The sequence below is a fragment of the Abramis brama genome (genome assembly GCF_963993115.1).
Source record: "Abramis brama genome assembly, chromosome: 3".
Lineage (NCBI taxonomy): Eukaryota > Metazoa > Chordata > Actinopteri > Cypriniformes > Leuciscidae > Abramis > Abramis brama.
The window spans coordinates 11,134,602-11,157,449 of record NC_139965.1 but is presented as its reverse complement, the minus strand read 5'-3'; the positions used below and the strand labels follow the sequence as shown (position 1 = coordinate 11,157,449).

Below are 22,848 nucleotides of genomic sequence, written 5' to 3'. Positions count from 1 at the left end.
ACACACATAAGTGCACACATAGCCTACATTTTAGTCCAGATCAGTGAGCTATTTTAAGAAAAATGTATATTAAGATATAAATTAGATAATTAGATCATCTCATTTATAAGAAACAACTCAAACCAGAATCTACATTCAAACCATATGGGAAAAGTTTTTAATGTGGGTTTTATCATGTATGACGTTGGAAATAATCAAAATATTTGAGCGAGTGTGCAGTTCAACTCTTTACTTAGAGACAGTGATTTACATATACATGCCTATTATAAATGTGTCTTTTGTATGTTCACACCATAGAAAAAAAAAAAAAAAGTTAACATATTTCCAAGATCTACTGTAATGTTGCCCCATGTGGAGTGTGTTTCAATGCAACGAGTAAACAGAGTCTTAGCAGAAGAGGCCATCTCACGCAAGATAAAGACAGGCAACAAAAGAAAATTAAAAAGAAAATTAATTCTGAAAGTGAGTAGAGAAGACTAGGAGCAGCTAAACCTACACGTGGTAGGCTAAGTTTGAGACAGACAGAACATCAGCCTGACCCTCAAGAACTTTTTGTCTTTCGAAATAAATTATAGACCCATCCATTGATATATAGAAACGAATTGATATCTACCTACCCTAGCTCTATCTAGCTAAGCGTTTATAATTAATAAATGTTGCATCATTGCTAAACAACAATAATAGCAGATTATTGAACATACCTCAATTCGTGTCGCTGTACAGCCTCCCCCTACTGGACGCATGAGGAACAACAGGGCCGTAAAACTGCCTGAGGCGAATATCTGCCGGCTCCGGGTCTGCAGCCTCCCCATATCCATTCAATACATGCGATATAGTGATGTCTCTGTCTCAGCTTTTACTGACAATCAAGTTCAAAATAATCAGGTTTGTGAGCAGAAACATCTGATATCTCATCACTCTCTCAGTGGAAATAATATTTTCTCATCCAGGCCTCATTCATCAGCGAACACAAAGGCTCTTTTAAGAGACACCTATATTCTCTTTTAAAGAGCTTAAAACTCTGTTTCTGCTTTTATGTTTATATTGTTTTTGGGTCATCAAGGTAAATGACTTTTGTGTGATTTAGTGAAGCTATTGATAAGAAGCTATTTAGAGAAAACAAATCGGATGGTTCAATAAAGAACTGTATTTTTTAGAAGATTATTTTATAGAACATTTTTACTTGCTTCAGTATTTATTTTTATTTATTTAATTTTTACGTTGAGCCAACTCAACATAACGCCATGCAATTACAAACTACATGGTACAGATGAAGTGATGCCTGTTGAAATAAATGAAAGAAAAATGTTTTAAACCTAAAACAGATTTATGTAGTTTCTCCTTTTTGTAGTCGCATTATTTAGAGACTGTGGTGGCAAATGTAATGGTTATGAGAATGTTTACAGTCAGAAAAGTTAATTATATGTAATTCTGTGTGAAAAAAAGAGGAAAATAAGCAATTTGCTTTAATTCATAGAAGTACTTAAAAAAAGGGTGAAGAGCACATCATAATTCATGTCCATAAATAGAATACTGGTAAGAGTAATAGCACTGTGATTTCCTGATTGAATGATCTATTAGCGATTACTTTGGTCTTCAAGTTAAAGAGTCATAAGATGATGCATTAGCACAATAACGTGTCAAAAACGGCATTATTTAAAAGTTACTCTGCTCATTTATTGTTGTACCTTGTTTTCATGTGGTTGCTATTCAAAGTTTGTGTTTAAGAGTTCGCCTGTTGATCGGGAATCGGTTGATTATGCCTGACGTATCGCAAGGGAAGCGTGTTGCGCCGTGTTCTGTGTCTTATTATTCATTATTCCCCTTTCCAGGTAAAATCTGTTTATTAATGCATTTTATGTCTGTATTTATGTCCTCTGTAGTCTAAGAAATAAGCTAGAAGTCAAATTTGTCTGTATAATTGTTATTGTTTTGAGTAAGTGCTGCTTAACATAAGCTCCACTATAGTTATTTTGCTAGCTGCATCACGTGGTGTACATCGCATGGTGGTGATAGACAACTATACGGTTCATGTGCAGTGTTCAGCACTTAAAGAGAAGATGTGTTTAATGATAAATAACTGGGATATGTTATGTTATTTTGTGTAGTTGAGAAGAGTGATGTTAATTGCTAAACTATCAGTGTGGTTATAGGTGTGTTAAATATTAGAATAATTAAATTCATGTTTGTTAATTAGTCTGTTCAGCTTCTATGTATATAAGAGGAATAATACAGCCTGTTCCACGTATTTAAAGTAACCAGTTGCATTTGTACTTTGCAGTGATATTTTGTCGATTAGTGTAAAGTGTTTATTTAGTGCTGATTTTGCATTTAGTAATAACTTTGTAATATTATGTATTGTTGAATTATTGTTCTTGTAAAAGAAATGCATTATTACACTGGACGTGAGGGAAGTAACACCGTGTCCTGTGTCTTATTATTCATTATTCCTCGTCCCAGGGGTGTAACACAAACACAATTCTATCATTGAATAAGACACAAACATTTCCAGTAGTCTTTGATGAGGTGTATTTTCTTGCCAGAAAAGGCCAGCAGTCGTACAGTCACACAGAGCGGCTGCAGAGTGTGACAGCGAAGGGAAGGCATCCTTCCTCTTTTATAGTCTTGACTCCCAGAATGTTATCATTGCCTCAGTGCATTGGCTACCAATTAAATATAGAGTCGACTTTAAGATCCTTCTTTTTGCATACAAGGCTCTACATAGTTCGGCCCCAGATTATATTTGTGATCTTATTAGGCCATACACAGCCTCTAGGTCACTAAGATCTTGTGATCAGTCACTTTTATCTGTCCCTCGCTCTCTGTGTAAATCAATAGGTGTTTGAGCTTTCTCAGCAATCGCCCCAAAGCTCTGGAACAATTTACTTTTAAACATCAGGACCTCTCCATCTCTGGTTGCTTTTAAATCCAGCGTAAAGACCTATTTTTACTCTCTTGCATTTGAGTAATGTTGTGTATGGATTTTAAATTAGTCGGTGTTCTACGTTATGCATGTTCAGTATATACACTGAATGATTTTGATACTTGATTTTTATCTCCTTTTTTTTCTACTACTTTTCTATTTATTTTTTTATTGATTTATTCTATTGTACTGTAAAGCACTTTGGATCAACTACGGTTGTGTTAAACTTGTGCTCTATAAATAAAACTTGACTATATCCTTCTAGGCCAATGATGGTATTTCAACCATATGTGGAGCATTCTTAGACTTGTTCATCGTATTTCATGCTTGAGTGGAGGCCCTCCTGTCATGTACCAACAATCATTAGAATAAGATGTGTGTGTGTGCTCATTTACTGTCATATGATGGTCACACACATCTTAAAGATAAAACCTCTTCCACAAGACACAGACTGACTGGAGCAGGCAGAGTACAATAATACACATATCTATGACTTGTGTCAGAGTTTATGTGCTGTTATTTGAGTGTCCTCTTTACAGCCAAACTCATGTGTTGAATATAAGATCTATGGTGGGAAGGATTCCTCTGACTTATTTATATTATTAGCTGCATTGCTGCTGTTGGAGGATTTTTCTGTTAAAATGCCAAAGTATCTGCTGTTCCTCACATTCAATAAACTTCAAGATATTTGTGACTTCTCCGTCTCAGCTTTACTGAAAATTAAATAATCATGTTTGTGAGTAAAAACATCTCTGTGCTTTATAGAATCATTCTGTCAATGTAAAGAAACATTTTCATTCTTAGGCCTGATATAAAATTGCTGTCAGATGCAAATAGTTTTAACAGTTTTGTGTCCCTGAGCATCTAAAGGACTTTCTGTATCTTACAATGAAATGCCATTAAATTATGACATACTAAGACTTTTTTACGCTTAGATGATAGTTTACAAATTATGATACAAATGTGAGACAGACAAAGACATTACACTTTATTTTTTTTATTTTTTTTAGCATATATGCATTAATTTCAACTACTACATATATACACTGTGATACAGAATAACTCTTTGGTCTGTATGTTTACAAATTACTCAAACAAGCAAAACCGAACAGGCAACGGGAAACCAAAACCAACAAAACGGCAAGCTTTTACTATTGGAAGAACAGACGTTACAAAGATATAAGGTCACTAAATCTAGTTATTTTAAGGTTATGACAAATCTAAATGATAACAATAATATGGACCATATAGAAGCAGAATAACACACTAAAATAATATTTATCATGCTTGATGACAAATGATATAAGATAAATCAAATATGTTAACAGAATTATGTATGGAAAATGAATCTTATGAATCTCTTAAAACATGTTAATATCAGATTGAAGTTTCTTCCTCTGTTACGGCGTACTGACTTTGGTTTTCAGTAGATGGAACTGGGAAAAACACATAAAAAACATTAATTTCCAACTCAGAAAAAGACACAGATAGAGATAGAAAGAGAGAAGGAAAAAATTTAACTGTGTGAATATATATATATATATATATATATATATATATATATATATATATATATATATATGTGTGTGTGTGTGTGTATGTGTGTCTAATACTACAAGAAACATGGAATGAATGGGTAGGCTGATAAAGTGTCACATAAAGTGAGAAAGACCCTAACCAGATATAGAGAGTGATCAGTGTCAGGCTGTAGAGAGAGGACTATCACAACATTACACCCTAAAACATCCATAAAAATAGGGATGTCAGATTAATAGGGATTAATTTAACAGAATTTTCCTTTTTTTATTTTTATTTTAATTTTGACTTTTGAACTTTGCGTTGTGTTATAGGGTTAACGGAAATGTCCGTAAAATTACTGGATACCATCAAGGTAATAAGCTGCCAGTACTTATTTTGTTATTTTACGGATTTAGTTTTTTACATTGTAGATCTGCCTATTTCACAAAATTCCAACAAATAGCATAGAAGTTTATGGCATAAAAATTAAGTCATATTTTGGGAGAAACTTTAGCTTGATCAAAACAGCAGTAAAATATGTAACAGCTTGCTACACACAAAACACTAAAAGAGTCAGCCAGTGGACAAACTAGTCTGTCTGTCTGAATGTATGCACAGGGAGTGTGTGTGTGTGTGTGTGTGTGTGTGTGTGTGTGTGTGCGTGCATGTGTGTGTGTGTGTGTCAGACAGAAGTTTTACCTCTCGCTCTGTAACATTTGTAAAGCAGCACGACTGTCGCTAGCAGATACGGAGAAGCGGCCAGAAGAGAACTGAGGATTTTGAGGACAGAAATCTGACCTGAAAAACAGAAACACAAGAACATTATTCAAACTAAACAAACTAATCTACAAACTAAACTTGCTTTAGATTCTAAACACTTCTACATACATCTATTATTTGATAACTTCATACATCAACATTAACGTTTAATCAATACCTTAATTCTTATTCATGTCCTTAATGAAAGCAAACAAGGCTTAGGGATGAAATGGAGGCCAGAATTCTTTAAAACGAGACATTATGGCACTTTTGTTTGCCTGTAATTAGATTTTTGGTCATTTATTTTAATGTTTATAAGGGGATAAAACTCCTCACCCCAAAAAACTGACATATATAAGCACATTCAGATACCTTCCTTGCTGTTTTCAAATGAAAAGTAATTAATTTTTAGATGGATTCTGGCACGAAAGTCATCTAATTTTTTTTTATTGTTGATTGGCTGTAATTACAACACTGTTCATTTCATTAAACTATAGGATATTGGTTATGATGTGTTATTTCAATTGTAATTGGTTAGCAGGCACAATATTTAGTATATTTTGATTTGATTTAATATATACTTATGTGATATTCTTGTGAGTTATGTGAAACAATAACTGATTGTGCTCCAGCAGAAATAAGAGCGAGAGACTCGTATTCTAGTATTCGTGTGGCGTATCTCATCAGATGCTCATGAATAAAATAAAATCATCTCACCGTTCAAGACTTCACTGACTGAGATCCAGCTGTGGAGTGACTGTCCTCTCTCTGTGTTACAGTAGTAGAAACCCTCGTGTGACTTTGAGACAGTAGTGATGCTCATCTCTCCTGTCGTCTGATTCTGGATCAGTGATCCGTCTTTATAGAAATCAGCGCTGAGGATCGGGGAGTTTGTAGATCGATGTAAACAGTGTAGAGTCAGAGTCTCTCCCTCAATCACAGGATCAACAGAACTCTCCAGAATCACCTCACCGTCTACAAACACAAGAAATGTGTGTTTAATACTGTAAATACTGTAGTAAGAATATAGCAAAACAATACATACTGTAAATATACAGTCATTGTCATAAAATAAAAATACTGATATTATGAATTGTACTTTGTACCTCTGGAGCTTTTTTTTTGCTAGTGTCGTGTAGTTTTACCAAATCTCATGACAAAACGCAACTATTTTATGAGTAAATTATTGTTTTGTTTGGATTTATTTTTATCTTTTAGAAAAAAGTAAGCATTGTAGGAGCATTAATTCTTTATTTCTTATTGGTTATTCAGTGTCACATGGGCACAGCTGATCACTTCTGCTTTCTTTATTACTTCCTATGGTGGATTGTTTGATACACATTAGCCACCAATTTGCCAACATGTAAAATAGTTACAAATTTCCATTGTACAGATGTCAGTCTGCGATCAGCTGTACAGAAAATATGAAAATGTATATAGACTTTTTGTCAGAATTTAGATTAGAATGAGTGCAAATGTCGCGATTATAAACCGGACTCACCATGTACAGTGATGTTTCGAGGATGGCGTTTCTCTCCAGATTCAGACTCACACCAGTACACTCCAGTGTCAGATGTGCTGAGAGAGTCGATTACACATCGAGATCCTGTTTGTTTTGCACAAGTGTGTGTGTCTTTGTCTGTGTATCTTCTCACTGTCCATCCAGCAGAGTTACTCTGATCCTCACAGCTCAGAGAGAGAGAGTCAGATGAGAAGTGTTGACTTCTGCTGGGCTTGATGACCAGAGACACTGAAGCAGAAACTCCTGAAAAGAGGAAAATCTCCATCAAAACTGACAGCACAGAGACTGCAGTGAAACACAGATCCGGATGAGCACAAGCATAAACCCTCACCAGTGATCCACAGTGTGTGTGAGCTGCTGTTGTGTGTGTAATAGGCTGGTCGTCCTCTCTCTGCTCTGCACGTATAAACTCCTGTGTGCTGTAGAGCAGCAGGACTGAGAGTGTAAGATCCTCCAGCTCCTCTGCTGCTGTCTGACAGATGATCATGATCTCTGAACCAGCTGAACGTCCAGCCTTTAGAGGAGCCTGAAACCTCACAGGTCAGAGTCACTGATTCTCCTTCAGTCAGCCACGGCTGTGGAGACACTCGCACTGATGCCTGAGCTTCAGCTGAACAAAACATCACGAGTTACAGAGCCGTAGAGAAACTGATGGAGAAGCTGATCACAACAAACACACACTCACCTGAGACAGTCAGTGTAACAGCATCACTGCGCTGACAGCTTTGAGTGTGTATCTGTCCTGTACAGGTGTATTTACCGCGGTGAGAGAGATCAACACTGCTGATGTTCAACTCTTGTGTTGAAGTTCGGCTGACAGTGTTTTTATATTGGTTGTTGGTTCCCTCTATTTCCCATCTGTATGTCCACTCAGCGTCTCCTCCCCACTTTATATCACATCTGAGAGTGACTGTTTCTCCTCTAAACACTCGTTCATCAGGTCGTACCGTCAGCACAGCTTTAGGACTCACTGTACAAACACAGATTATTGCATTTATAGTTTCAGAAGTTGTGTAGATATTGTCTCTGATCTGTATTTGTTGCATCACACACTACAGTCTCTCTCACCTGTGACATTTACCCACAGTGCATCACTGTATTGTGTGTAATAGACTGGTTTCCCTCTTCCAGCTCTACACCAGTACTGGCCTCCATCAGACGCTGAATCAATCTTCAGGCTGTAGTTTGTTTCTGTCTTCTCTGTCTCAGGGTTCAGTGTGTGTTTGTACCAGTAAGAGTCCCAGTTTCCAGTGGACGGATCCATGCGACAGGTCAAAGTCACTGTGTTTCCAGTCAGTGCAGCTCCTGCAGGATCTGATGTGAGTTCAGGCTTCGGCTTTAGATCTGCAGGAGAACAACAACAGATTCAGATCCTCAAGACTCAAATAAATGAGCATTTGTCTTCATCAGAAAAAATAATTCTGGCATGATTCTGAGTCTTCGCCCAGAAAAAAAAGATGACTTAATTTTGATGCACATGGAACAAGTATCAGAGCATTTAATATTGTAGAGGTTGGTTGTTCGACAGGTTGTTTGTGCATAATTATCATGTCTGTGTTCAGATGTGTCTTTATCTGTCGTGTTTCTTTGTTTTATCTGGACTCTTGCTATGTTAAAGTTAAAAATACTGCATCTTTAAAATGTATTTTCAGACCTCTGCATTCAGTTTCATTGTTTTGCTCATTGAAATGGTTTTGAACACAACAGCAGAGAGAACTGAATACAATTAAACACTCAAAAGACAAACTGTATTTATTTTCAGTGTAAATTAAACATCTGGCAGTGAAAGACTCTCAATTGGTTGTGTGATGATGATCATGTGAGAGAGTTTAAGAGGACAATGATGTTCAACTCACCCTTCACTGAGAGATAAAGAGATCTTGATGTGGATGAGTTTGGTCTTCCATCTCTCTGTCCTTTACACCAGTACTGACCCTGATCAGATTCAGTAGCTCCTCTGATAGTGAGAGTGTCTCTGTTTACAGTGTAACGATAATCAGACGTCTGTAATTTTACACTGTCTTTATACCACTCATATCTCCAGTAACTGTGATCAGAGTTTATCTCACACTTCAGATTGACTGTTTCTCCAGTGAATACAGATCTGTCTGGTGTCACAGTCACTAGAGATGTGGGTAAATCTGAGAAGAAAGACAGAAACACAAACTGACTCGAACATCTCTTTCAGTGCAAAGTAACAGAATTACATTTTGTAAATGTTTTGAGGATGTTGAAGATCTCAATGATGAAGTTTTACATGCATATCGCAACGGCTTGCAATAACTGGGGTCATGAACAAAAGACAAAGAGAAAATCACTCACTGCTCTTGGCTGAATAACTTTTGTAGCTTTAATAAGAATCAGTATTTAATTCATTCACACAGTGAAAACTAAGCAGTGTTTTATTTTTACAATTGATTATTCAGTTTCTGTTGTTTAAAGTCCAACTGAAATCAAAATTGACCCTATTTAATTTGTTAGTGCATATTACTAGTCTTGTGTAATCTTTAATCAAAGTCTGAAAAGTTACTTCCGGTCTGGAATGGCGTTCCTTCTCTGATGATGTAGGTTTGACGGCTTGGTTTGGGAAACGCTTAACCACTCCCCTCAAACCGTTAGTCTGTTATGAGCGAGAGATGGAGAGGAGGAGCGCTAGAGTAAAACCCTGCCCTCTGTTCAATATTCCTTTTCACTGGGAAATACGTCACAGCACTGGAGAAAAGACGTTTGCAACTTCCGGTTCACGCGGACTTTAATAAACCTAATGTAGGATAACCTGAAACCCTGAACCCCGTGGTTTACACTGATGTTAAAATAACACTTCTTACGCTACAGTAAAACACTGATGTTCACTTTCACAAGTTGAAGGGATGTTTTCTTGTCACAAAAATAATGTGAAACACATATGAAGGTTATATAAGTTTAAAAAGATAATTTAAGTTTATTTTACTCACTTTAAGCATTATCGTATCACATATCGAATATTGCATTATTTAATGAGTTATCGCATATCACATTTTTTCTTCAATATCCTGCAGCCCTATCGTCTTCCAGCTCTACATGTAAATTAAGTTTTGTCTTAAAAGTAAATTGAGGATAACAATGAAAGTGAAAGCCTTCCGTTCCCACATCTTTGATATTGTTTCAGAAAGGAACCCCAAATCCACTGAATCAACTTCATCAGACTATCTGAAGACTTCATGAACTCATTTAACATCATTATCTGTGAGTCACGTCATTCTCTCTGACTTCAGCACAAAACTCATCTTCTATATCAGTAAATATCTCCTGTAACCATAGCGACAGTGACTAAAGTAAATCTCAAAGATGGAGACGCCAATAACACTGGAAAGTCACAATTTACATGATGTTTTAAAAAATATCCTGATAAAAATGTGCAACACACACAAGACATCTGAAGACAATCATGACTAAAAGTGAATTGCTTATAAGAACAGATGTGGCTGATACAGAAGATCATAAGTGTTGAAATATGGATTTTAAATGATCATTAAACAGATGTGAATATGAAGACTCACCTGATACAGTCAGTGTAACAGCATCACTGAAGTCTGTGTGTGAGCCTGATCTCTCTCCTCTACAACTGTATTCACCACTGCGAGACACATCAGCTGTGAAACTGAACTCTGCTGTTGTTGGTGTTGTAATTGGATAGACAGTGTCTCCATCTCTAATCCAGCTGTATCTCCACTGAATGTCTCCTCCTCCCCGTATGTCACATGTGAGAGTGACTCTCTCTCCACTGAACACAGGCTGATCTGGCTTCACCTTCACTACAGGTTTTCCTGTATTAATACACATATGAGTAAATATTGATTAAAACAGCATCACAGTCTCATGATCAATGTTAGTGTTTATGAACTCAAAACCTCCTTATGAGACAAACACTGTATTAAAAATGAAAGATCTAGTTTGTTGGAAGTTTGTATTGATTACATCAAAATTGTTTGTAATTATTGATAGACTATACTGATAAACTTTGTATAAACTGAAAGACTGGGTAAAGTGTGTCATACATGTAAACTGAGTCTATAATACATGTATGTTATTTTCTATTTGCGTGACACAGAATTGCAGCTTGTACAACATTTACAAATCTTACATAATTTAAGAGTGTAAAAATATTACTGACTTAAACATGCAAAGTGATGAGGTCATGTGACAATGTAGCATATACAGTTAAATAATAAACTGTTGTAACCCAATTTGGGTTATTTTGGCAACCCAGCGTTGTGTTAAAAAGGGACGAACCCATTGCTGGGTTGTTTTGACCCAGCATACTTGGTTAAATGCTTTTTAACCTAAATTTTTGAGTAAAATTACTCCATCGCTGGAATAAAATTAACCCAAAATGGGTTTGAAATTAAACAAGTTCTGTATGGACTTTTATGACTACAGACTGACTTTTAAATGAATTTGAAGTTCCCCTTGTTTCTGTGTTCACTTCCTGTGTTTGGTTCCGGTTTTGGTTTGTACCTTGTTTGTCGCCACCATCGACATAATAAATATACATAGACGCCCTGCTGAGGGCAAGATTGCGCTGTTAACAAATGCAAGTAAACAAATGAGCTGCAATTTTTCTGGATAAAAACAAAAATAACGTTTACATTTATCAACCGATTTCAGTGGTTTGTACGTGGTGTAAAAACAGTTCCACCTCTAGTTATTTAAAATCTCGATAGTTAGACTTATAAAATATTTTTTTTAATAAGGAATTGTCAAAGCTTAGGCTTGTCATGTATTTGGCTTTTTATTCTTGGATAAGAATTGTGAAGACCCCCATATTGATATATAATGTACTTTTCACATTAAATGAAATAAAGTTTTCTTATTGTGGAAAAAGCATTTTCTGTCTTTGACCCGATTTTAGCAATAAAGGGATCATATCCCTTTTTCCACCATGAAAAAACACATTCTGTTTAGGTTTGGCTTTAGAATTGGCCTGTAGGCCTGACCGTGCATTGACAAATGTCCACACTGTCCCATGCCTTTTTTTCTTTTCTTTTTTTGCCTGTGTTGTAGGTGTTTTCAAAGTTTATCAGGATAGTCGCCACAGATCTGCAGACTGCAGAGTACTTTTTTATGGTGCTGTGGATCGCTACACACAACGCTTTGTCACAATCTTCAAGTCTTCAAAGAAGCATTGAAGAGAAATTGGATGAGCTTATGCAGGAAATTAATACAGAGGTGAGTTTACTGCAGCCTTAACTTTGTATTATTCTGAGTTGATCATGGTTTTGCTTACAATATATCTAGCAGTTTTCTAAAGTGTTGTGGGGTTTTGTTGATATAAAAGTATATATGAAAGCGCTATATAAATGCCTCATTCATTCATTCATTCATTCATTCATTCATTCATTCAACCCTTTAACTGTGGACTGTTATCTTAATAGTCACTTCTCCACTTAGGGAACTAAGTGTAGTAAAATGTGCACTGTCAAGTAGCATAGTGGTAAATGAGTAAATGAGCAAAATGAGTTTAGGAGGACAATGATGTTCAACTCACCCTTCACAGAGAGATAAAGAGATCTTGATGTTGATGAGTTTGGTCTTCCATCTCTCTGTCCTCTACACCAGTACCAACCCTGATCAGACTCAGTAGCTCCTCTGATAGTGAGAGTGTCTCTGTTTACAGTGTAACGATAATCAGACGTCTGTAACTTTACCCTGTCTTTATACCACTCATATCTCCAGTCACTGTGATCAGAGTTTATCACACACTTCAGATTGACTGTTTCTCCAGTGAATACACGACTGTCTGGTGTCACAGTCACTGTAGATGTGGGTAAACCTGAGAGCAAAAGAAAACATTCTGAACTGAATATGTGAGTTAATGAAGTTTTGCCAATAAAATACTAATTAAATTTGTTGTTTTTGGGACAGAAAATGTATTTGTTTTCTTAGTAAAAAATTTAGTTGCTCATATGTGACCCTGGACCACAAAACCAGGTGGTCACAAGAGTACATTTTTTGAAACTGAGATTTACACATCATCTGAAAGCTGAAAAAATGTGCTTTCAATTGATGTATGGTATGATTGTTATGATATGTCAATATTTGGCCGAGATACAACTGTTTGAAATTCTGGAATCTGGAATCAAAAAAAATTGAAACATTGAGAAAATCGCCTTTAAAGTTCTCCATTTATGTTTGCAATTGTGCTGCATTCAACAATACAATGTCAATGTATTGTTGGCTATTGCCAGAAATATACCCGTGCGACTTGCGACTGGTTTTATGGTCCAGGGTCACATATATGTATAATTGAACAGCATTAACATTTGACATCACAGTCTGAAGCATCAGTGGAAGATGCCTAATTTATCCAAGGTAGATATTAGCTGACAATTAATTTAATATCACAAATTTTATGAATTTTAAGAGACCGGGAACCATAAGTATCAAAATCACTGAAAACTGCACGCTATCTGACTATAAAGAAACCTCTTATTCAGTTCTGCATTTAAACAGAATAATGACTAAACGTGAATTGCTTCATTATAGCAATATATGCTTCATCCTCTTATAATAACAGATGTGGCTGATACAGAAAAACAAACAAACACAAATACAGTTTTTAAATAAGCATTAAACAGTTGAATATGAAGACTCACCTGATACAGTCAGTGTAACAGCATCACTGATGCTCTTTGCTTCACAGCTGTATTGCCCACCATCAGAAGCAGATGTGATGTCGATGACTCTCTCAGTGTGTGGTATGACTGAACCGTCTTTAATCCAGCTGTATCTCCACTGAATGTCTCCTCCTCCCTGTATGTCACATGTGAGAGTGACTCTCTCTCCTCTGAACACACGCTGATCTGGCTTCACCTTCACTACAGGTTTTCCTGTATTAATAAACATATGAGTAAATATTGCTAGATTAAAAATCAAGCAATGTAATCTGTTGTGTTTGGTTGTTTTTTGTAGACCGACAGAAGTCAGTATTAATCTTTGGTCATTCAGGACTAATTCAAACTGCACAGACAGACACCGACCAATGGCAACAGACGTTTGTCAGGTTTCCACGGATCAGTGTTACCCCTGTTGACATTGGTCGTTGCTAATTTCAGTATGTTCAGTTTCCATTTGCTGTGTCGTGGAATGTTTAAAAAATTACATTCTGTAATCTGGTGATAGTCTGCATTGGTTGGCATATAATATCGGTGCATTGAATTAGCTTTTTGAAAAAAAGTTATTGGTCTTAAACAGAGATTTGATAATATGAAGGATTTTTTTTACCTTGAGTGTGTCCAGAGTGCCCGAATAACAGCATCAGGACTAAACAAACACAGAAATTAAGCATTTATTATTAAAACAATGAAAAATAACACATATGAACAGCTGTTGAAGAACTGCACATATGAACGGCTTCCAGAAATGAAACAAGGACTTGTTTTGTTGGAGAAAGGTCTTCAACGTGTTAAAAGGTATATCTGTTCTTCTAGCTCACCATGATAGGTCACAAAGGTCATTGGAACCAATAGTTTAAGTAGCCTAAGCATTTCTAAGTTACTTTACTGTGTACCTTACTGTGTTATATTAAAGTTTCCTCTCACTGAGAGAAAGAACATGACATCTGGGTGTTTTGGGAAGATTGTTTATAGTTAGAGCCCGACTGTTCTGCCCATATGGGTTTTGTCAATGTTAGAGTAATTAGGACCTCTAGCGGTCAAATATGGTATTGCACGCTGAATCAGGAAGTTAGTTTTAAAGGGGTCCTGAACTGCATTGTTTTGTTTCATAATATTTCATAATATTTTCTGGGCTATTTTCTTATAATGGTAGTATGATTATTTAATGATTTTTACTTAATTTATTTTTTTGTCATAATTAAGAAATGGTTACTTACAACGTTGTGGCAATACTCTCAAGTCCATATCGTAAAAGTCTGTGCAGAGTTTGCAAACTGTGAAAAGCACACGGTGAAGATCGTTCCAGCTGCAATAATGCTCTGTTATGTTTATTTTTCTCCTTAGCAAGAACTGCCTGTAAGTGGTTTATATTTTCTGTGTTATAGTATTTCTAATAATAGGTGCCAATTTCATGTTGATTTAAAATACATATAAATCTATATAAAAAATATATAAATAAATATAAAAATATATAAATATAGGCTATATATATAAATCATATATAAATCTTTGTTATTATTCCAAGGTAATTAAGCTTTGTTAGTATTTGTAAAAGAAGAGATGATTTCACCTTAGTGTATTTTTTGTGCTTATTTTCAGTTTAACTCCTTTGTTCATGTCTACATGCTCAACAAGAGACTCTATTAAAGGGGTGGTTGATTATGATTTCACTTTTCTAACTTTAGTTAGTGTGTAATGTTGCTGTTTGAGCATAAACAACATCTGCTAAGTTACAACGCTCAAAGTTCAAAGCAAAGGGAGATATTTGCTTTTAAAGAAATTGCTTTTTAAGGACTACAACAAACTGCTGGGAGGGACTACACGACATTCCTCCCGGGTTAGTGACATCACCAACCCTAAAATTTACATAAACCCCGCCCCCGGGAATATGCAGTCCATGTTGAGAAGAGGAAGAGTTGTTGTAGTCGAGCACATTTGTGATTCAGCTCAAACTGTAGCATCCGTCTTTTCACATGCAATAGAAAGTCACTCTGTGTGCATCTCACAACAGTTCCTATATGAGCGATTTATAGATTATCATGACAGAATATGCTAATTGAAGATACTCCACATCAGCAACATAAATTCATCAACTAACCATTCAGAGATGTCCTGTTGCATTCTACATGTTGTACAACAACTTCTTGAGTCTCTCCATATTTGTCTGACTCCGTTTAAACATAAAAGTCAGAACAGTTTCTGTCATTTTAGTGTGTTGCTGCGTGAGGTAATCGGAGCTGCTAACACTCTTGAACCTCCAGCCCCTGAGCTGGGAGCAGCAGCATATTTGCATTTAAACGTACAATATGGGATTTTTTCGCCACTAGGGGTCGCTAACCTATTTACAATAACAAAGGCGTAGTTTGTTGACGCAACATTTGCTAAGAATTATGGATCTTGTCGTCAACGTCAAGCCGACCGATCTAATAATGTTTATGGATGACTGAATACATCTATGTTTTTATCATGACTGTGATATGAAGCAGTTCGGGATTGCTAAGAGACAGCTATCAGCTCCACACGCGACGCGAGTCCCGCGGATATAAAAGGAATATGGACATTTCATTCTACCGAACTACACGCAGAATTACTACTCACAGGTCAGTTTATTAGACAAATTAAACTTGTGAGGTAACGCAGCGCTGTTTCACTTGGTCTAACATTACACTAGCACACTAAACTGCATTTGAATGTGTTGAAATGTATGTGTTAGTTTGTCTGTATGAGACTAACGTTAGCAGTAAGCTAGATCAACATTAGAATAACATACAGATCATATTCTGACATTTTATCATTGTTGAACTATAAAACATTGATTAGTTTTATGTAAATGTGCTCACCTGTTTAATAAAGTACATGTAGGAGCGGTCGAAGTCTCGGACGTGGAGCTCTCGTTTATATATGGGCGCTCTCGGCATCTCGAAAACACTGCGCTGATATTGATTCTCGTTTTAGTTCTCCTTTTCCAAAGTCTGCTTGCCATGGTCCATAATGTTTGAACGAAACAACAACAGCGTGCAGATAGACATTGCGAACTACAGTGGTCCACGTCTGTCGTCTTGGTTACTATCAGAGGGCTCTGGTTCATAGCTCTGGTTACCATGGCAGTACAAGCGTAAACCAGGGACAACACGGATATGAAGCCATTGACTGCGACAAAACGGAAATAAAGAAACGGGACGTGTCTTCGAATTAAATTAAAATTTCTCCTGGTTTGAAAGTTGTTGGAAACAGTCGGGATAATGTAAGTACACAACTAAAAAAAATATATAACATAGATATAGAGATTTTTGCTATTTTTAAAGCAAAAAAGCTACATATTGTGCCTTTAAAGGGAAACACACAAAACGGTGCGTTTTTTGCTAACCCTCAAAAAGTGACAACTTTAACATGCATATGTAAAAATATTTGTGCGGTGTTTTGCGCTAAAACTTCACACACACACACACACACACACACACACACACACACACACTCTGGGGACATCAGAGATTTATTTTACATCATGTGAAAAGGGCATTATACCACCCCTTTAAAAGGAGCTAAGAAGCTATATCCTGACTCTTATGTTTTTCATGACGGGAGTTTGACTGGCTGTCTAATTTTGGTTAAGAACACCAATTGGAGGACAGTACACTGACCAAATCCAAACCTTGAAGACGCTGTGTGTGTGTGTGTGTGTGTGTATGTGTGTTCATGTTTTTCTATCCCGGTGGGGACTTCAACCTGAATGTACACAGACTCATGGGGACTCGTGTCACAGTGGAGGTACGAGGTCCCCATGGGTAAACAAGCTTATAAATCATACAGAATGAGTTTTTTTGGAAATGTAAAAATGCAGAAAGTTTTCTGTGATGGGTAGGTTTAGGGGTAGGGTTAGTGTAAGGAGATAGAATATACAGTTTGTACAGTATAAAAACCATTAAGTCTATGGAGAGTCCCCACAAAGATAGTAAACCAGACATGTGTGTGTGTGTGTGTGTGTTTGTGTGTGTGTTAGTATTCTTGGTTACAGGTTAAGGAACAAGTGGCATTATTGGAGATTGACTGACTTGTTTTCTTCGACATACTGGCGCCTACACCACACAAAGTCTTGTGACCTCGGAGGGCCACTCGTACCTAACTCAGGAGGTGTTTCTCAATGTCAAGGATACTTCCTTGGCAGGACTGGTCCTTCCAAGTCACTTCCTTCAGAGGCTAGGCGAGGCTCCTCTTTAGCATTCGGAGAACACGTTTTTCAATGGCTCTGGAACAGGCTAGCAAGTGCACGTCATTGCGTCATTATGTCAGTGAAAATGAAAAACAGAGCGTTGCTATGGATGCAGTTCTGTTCACTCAATATAATCAATATAATCGTTTTTAAATCAATAAACTCCTTTTTAATCATATTCTTTGACTGTCAAGTGTGTTTAAACAGTGCGGGTCAGTTTGACCTATAACATAATGGATGTAATTATTTTTTAAAACAAATGTTTGGTAACGTAAATATACTTACATTTGAAAGCATATTGCCCCGTTAACGCTCCGACTCCGTTAACGTCCGACATTTTGAATTTTTTGAACAAGATAGCAAAGCTGCGCGCATAGGATTGTGGGTGATTTGAGAGCGCGAAGGCTACACATATGCATCCTTTCCTGTATATGGGATATTTTTCGAACGAAGGACTCAGTCCTTGTTTGAAATTCCAAGGATCCTCGACATTGGAACAGTCCTTCGACGGATGTCGATGACGTAGCATCCTCGAAATTCTGGCTTCCGAGGATCCTTCCTTGACATTGAGAAACGGCTAGGGTCCTGGTGGCAGCCGTACACACTATGGAGATGTGCTTCTGCCTATCAGTCCATGTGTGGAAATTTACTATATTTATCTATTTCTTAGCCAATCAGAATCATTCAACCTGAAGTAAGGACATAGTTCAGACCTTGGTGAAGGGTATAACTGCTTTGATCTTTGTAACTGTAAGCCAGGCGGCCTACAAACTCCTTGTGAGTCTTGAAGCTGAATTCTGCCCTGATGAAACTGCAAACTATCTTCAGTAAAAATGTTCTTCAATTTATTATAATTCTGACTCTTGTCTTAAATTGACTGCACTTCTAATTCCTGGTCTTAATTAATCATATCTGGTCCTTGGGTCTTTAACTGTAAAATCGCTAACAGAGTGTAAAACAGATATTTATTACAAACTTGATATACGGTTCTGCTGAGCTCCTGCTTCTGTAAAATTGGAACTTAGGTCTACGAATGAAATACTGTTGGTGGCCATTTTCTGCTGCTACAGATACGTTATAGTCAATCTTTGACCCATCAGTATAGATAGGATTATAATGTGGAAAAAGGCTTTTTCATGCTTCAGGTGCTCTTCAATGAAGGGGTGACACTCTAAAACATCAATAGTGAAAAACATAACATAATTAATAATTATAATGAATATATATATATATATATATATATATATATATATATTCATTATAATTGAAAAACATAACATAATTAATAATTATAATGAATATATATATATATATATATATATATATATATATATATATATATATATATATATATATTCATTATAATTGAATATATATATATATAATGAATATATATAAAAAAAGAAAAGTTAAAATATACAAATAAAAAACCCTTGAAACTGACATATAGGCCATTATTTGTCGGAGAAGTTGAAATGAACATATTCATGAGAATCCAAGCTCAGTGTTATTGTAATAGTGAAGGCACACAGCGGCTTTAACACAGTTCATGCGTTTTCTTTCCATCTTTCCATCTATATTATATACAGTTCCAATAAATATATATATATATATATATATATATATATATATATATATATTTATTGGAACTGTTTGACTGTAGTAATAATGCAAAAACGTGTATACTTCACATTAATTTGTTTTAAAAAAAAAAAGTATAAACCTTGACAAAAAGTTTTATTTGAGAATTTCTAAAAAATACATTCAAATCCTCATCTTAAAAGTAAGTAATTTAGTCCAAAAACAACTAGAGAATTCACAAGCCTCTCCATAGAGAGCTAAACAGGCATCTAGTGGTAAACCCATGCAATAACGTTTTATTTAATTTTTATCAACAAGTGGACAATCAAATTTTTTTATCAACAATCTGACTTCAAAAAAAAAAAAAAAAAAAAAAAAAATATATATATATATATATTTAAAAGGCCCAGTCTCTATATTAATCTGAAATACTGCAATAATTGAAGAAATATTTTAGAAAATTAGAAAAAAAAAGTATTATTTTCAATGGCAAAAATTAACCATAAATATTGCATACATATTAATAAGTACCATCAAATCCTCTCAAAATACAAAAGAAAAAAGAAAAAAATATTATTGAACAAAAATAAATTGCATTGGTTTTACTGGGATGGAGAAAGTTTCATTTTTAGGTGTCCGGTCACTTTTGACCGGGAAGAAACGAAGAGCACCTGAAGGTTAGAAATGCTGATGATAAATGTGTGGATAAGTTTCAGCCTTCTTATTACAGGACAATTCCAAATTGTTGCATAACTATTTCAAACTCCATGGAGGAACTGGACAGAAGTGAATCTGGCTTGTCAAGATTTATGTCTAAGTTTACTATATGAGGTCTTATTCATATTCCAAAGGGTCTGAGATAACTCTGGCATCATACAGATGTAGACATTAAGGGTATAGAATATTGACTTGTACGCTGGATTATGTTGATGCAATCTTAAAATAAAGTTAAATATTGAAGGGATAATTTCAAGTGTGAAGAGATGGTTTATTTGCTTCTGTGTATAGACTTTGAACTGGAGAGGTCCTGAAAGCTCCTATAGGCAAGTCTCTATCCTTGATGGTGAGCAGTATCTGGAAATTGCAAATATGATTTTCTAGCAGAGCTATAAACTATGCTCCCATAATCCAGCCGGGAACAGACCAACAGTTTATATAACCGCAAAAGAACTGTGCAATCAGCATCTTTATTGTTAAGTATGCAATCAAACCTCTACAAATGATACAGAACACAGCAGCACACTGGTTAAAGTGCCACACCACACCTCTTTATATCTCTCTTCATTGGCTAACAGTGGCTGCTCACATTAGTTCAACACATTGATGCTTGAACAGCACCAGTTCACAAACTAACATTTCCTCCAGAATTCTGCGCTCAGTGAGCGAGTGGCATCTCATATCATTACAGAACGGCACCATAGTACTTTCCTGAACATTAATGTTCACTGTTTTTTTGCATAGTCTTCCAACCCTACCCAAACATCTGAATCCCTTACAAATTATTCAGGAACACTGTTAGGGATTCAATATTGAAATATTCCAGAAATGGATAAAAACTTCTATAAGCACTTAAATGCATCCTGCTGATGCTCACAACTATTGTAGAATATAAGCTATATTTCCTTCTCTGTTCTAGCAGTTGCTCTTTTTAGACCAGGGGTTCTCAAAGTGGGGTCAAAGGGGGTCCACGAAACAACTCATGCGAAAATGCAACATCTAATGAATCAATGTAAATATAAATACAAGATACAATCAAATACTCACAGAGGATGAGGGACAGTTCACTCGACCCCATACTGCCACAATGATGTGTGTTCAAAACCAGATGCTTCCTTTATTTAACAGTCACTTCATACTTCAAGGAAGAGGGAGGGGGGAGAGAGAGAGAGACAGAGAGAGAGAGAGAGAGAGAGAGAGAGAGAGAGAGAGAGAGAAGACCTATTTTACTAGAGATATTAATATTTAAAATGTTCTAACATATTACATTGTTACAACATCAAATAATGTGTTGATGTAGTGCTTCAATATTGAACAGGGTGAATGGAATTTATAAATCACTCTTTTTTTGTTTTTCTTGCACTGTCACCTGAATTTGGAGTCATGAATCACCTTTAGCTTGTGAATGAATGTGATGTGTATTTGTCGCTTTGTCTCCTGCCAGTCTCTCGTCTGCACCACACACCAGTCAGCTCCTGCAACAAAGAACTGTGCAAAGTTCTGTCTAAAGCTAAGTGCAAACCTGCTACTTTGAACTCCATACTCATCTGTTTACCATATATACATGCAAGTGAATTCAGATAACAGTTACCCTTTTTATTTAAATTGAATGATTATCAAGTTTATAATAATTCTCAATGGCCCACTCTGAATAACCATTTTATAATAATTGGTAGTACTTATCAAAATAAATATCCATGTACTAAAGAGAAATGACTTATGGTGCTAGTTATTTATGGTATTTAAAATATATTTAAGTTAGAATTGGATTTGTGTAGAACTTGTGTTGATCGTGCACTGTGAATGTAACTTGCACTGCAGCTCGTGCACCACTGATGCATGATGTGTGAAATAGCCCTGACATATGGCTGTAATGCTTTTTTTATGCTATAAATACAGAATTATCTTTAACTTGCTTGCCTTGCTTTATCATTACAAAGCCGGGACCTTCTACTTTTCACACAAAACCTAGTTCTTTTATCTTTTTTTTGTATGTAGACTAGGTCTATCACAGCATTTGAATGTCTATATTCCTTTTTTGTTGTTGCTGGAATCTCTGTGTGTGTTGACCGGGTGTGGCTGTTTCACGCAGTGCACACACACACACACACACACACACACACACCAATCGCTTCTTGTTTTTTTCCCCTTCTTTTTGTTGATTTTTAACACGAAAAACTGAGTTTTAACATTTTAAAATTTAAACATTTTAAAATGTTTAAAAAAGAATTTAAACGTTTGTGTTGTTGAGACATATTGTAAATCAAGTTTTTTTGTTTTTTTGTCTGTTTTATGAAATCAAATGAAAGTATGAACTGAACTTAAGCAGCAATCTCTCTGGTACTGTTTATTTTGTTTTCTTAAATAACACTCTTTGATCTGAAAACCTTTTTGTAACCTATATTATATGCCTATTCAAATTTGGACTTGTCTGGCAACCAAACCCTTTAATTAAACATACCTCTTATTAATTCTTCAAATTTAATTTGGGGCAGCCACCGTAAGCAGTATACCGATGGAAAGTATGTATGAATTTTAATATTTTCAACATTGATTATATTTGATGCACTTGTTCTGAAGGAACTGAGCCAGTAGAGGGGGATACTGACTGTTATATATCTGTCACCCTACTTCCTTTAAATATCTGTCACCCCACTTCCTCTTTGAGCACATGGACATGGTGGAAGCCATTTGAATGGTAGTTGAGGCCTAAGGGCAGTGATGGCCTTGACTGGGGTTTGATACGTGGACTGTGTGCGTGCATCAAGTTAACCACACACCTTGAACCACATGTTGAGCCATCAAATAAAAGCAACTAAAAGGAGTTTTGTGCATTCTCATCGATGCCCCACAGTGATTATTATTTTACCAGTTCTTAAGAAACTTCAGAACATGAAAGGTTTCCGAATATGGACACGTCCAAATGTAGGAGGATGCAGTTACTGATTAAACTGTTAAACAT

At 35.9% G+C, this 22,848-nt stretch overlaps 3 protein-coding genes across 3 annotated transcripts in view; 1 reads left to right on the top strand and 2 right to left on the bottom strand.

The window, feature by feature from the left end:
* LOC311080154 (uncharacterized protein) overlaps positions 1-22,848 on the top strand; it is a 32,153-nt gene that overhangs the window by 6,571 nt on the left and 2,734 nt on the right. The gene's annotated exons all lie outside the window — the stretch shown is intronic.
* On the bottom strand, positions 3,905-7,345 carry LOC311080155 (Fc receptor-like protein 5; the record flags this gene model as incomplete). The annotated part of the gene is made up of 5 exons (XM_084109934.1): positions 3,905-4,359; positions 5,141-5,239; positions 5,918-6,175; positions 6,702-6,965; positions 7,054-7,345. The coding sequence occupies 5 exons, from the start codon at positions 7,343-7,345 to the stop codon at positions 4,301-4,303; spliced, it is 972 nt and encodes a 323-aa protein (XP_083966060.1). The 3' UTR covers positions 3,905-4,300.
* Positions 7,352-20,976, bottom strand: LOC311080152 (Fc receptor-like protein 5; the record flags this gene model as incomplete). Its single annotated transcript, XM_084109930.1, has 8 exons — positions 20,934-20,976; positions 13,986-14,024; positions 13,358-13,591; positions 12,250-12,534; positions 10,262-10,528; positions 8,579-8,863; positions 7,791-8,066; positions 7,352-7,692 (listed from the first exon to the last, which is right to left on the bottom strand). Exons 1-8 carry the CDS (start codon positions 20,962-20,964, stop codon positions 7,352-7,354), a joined length of 1,758 nt encoding a protein of 585 aa, XP_083966056.1. The 5' UTR covers positions 20,965-20,976.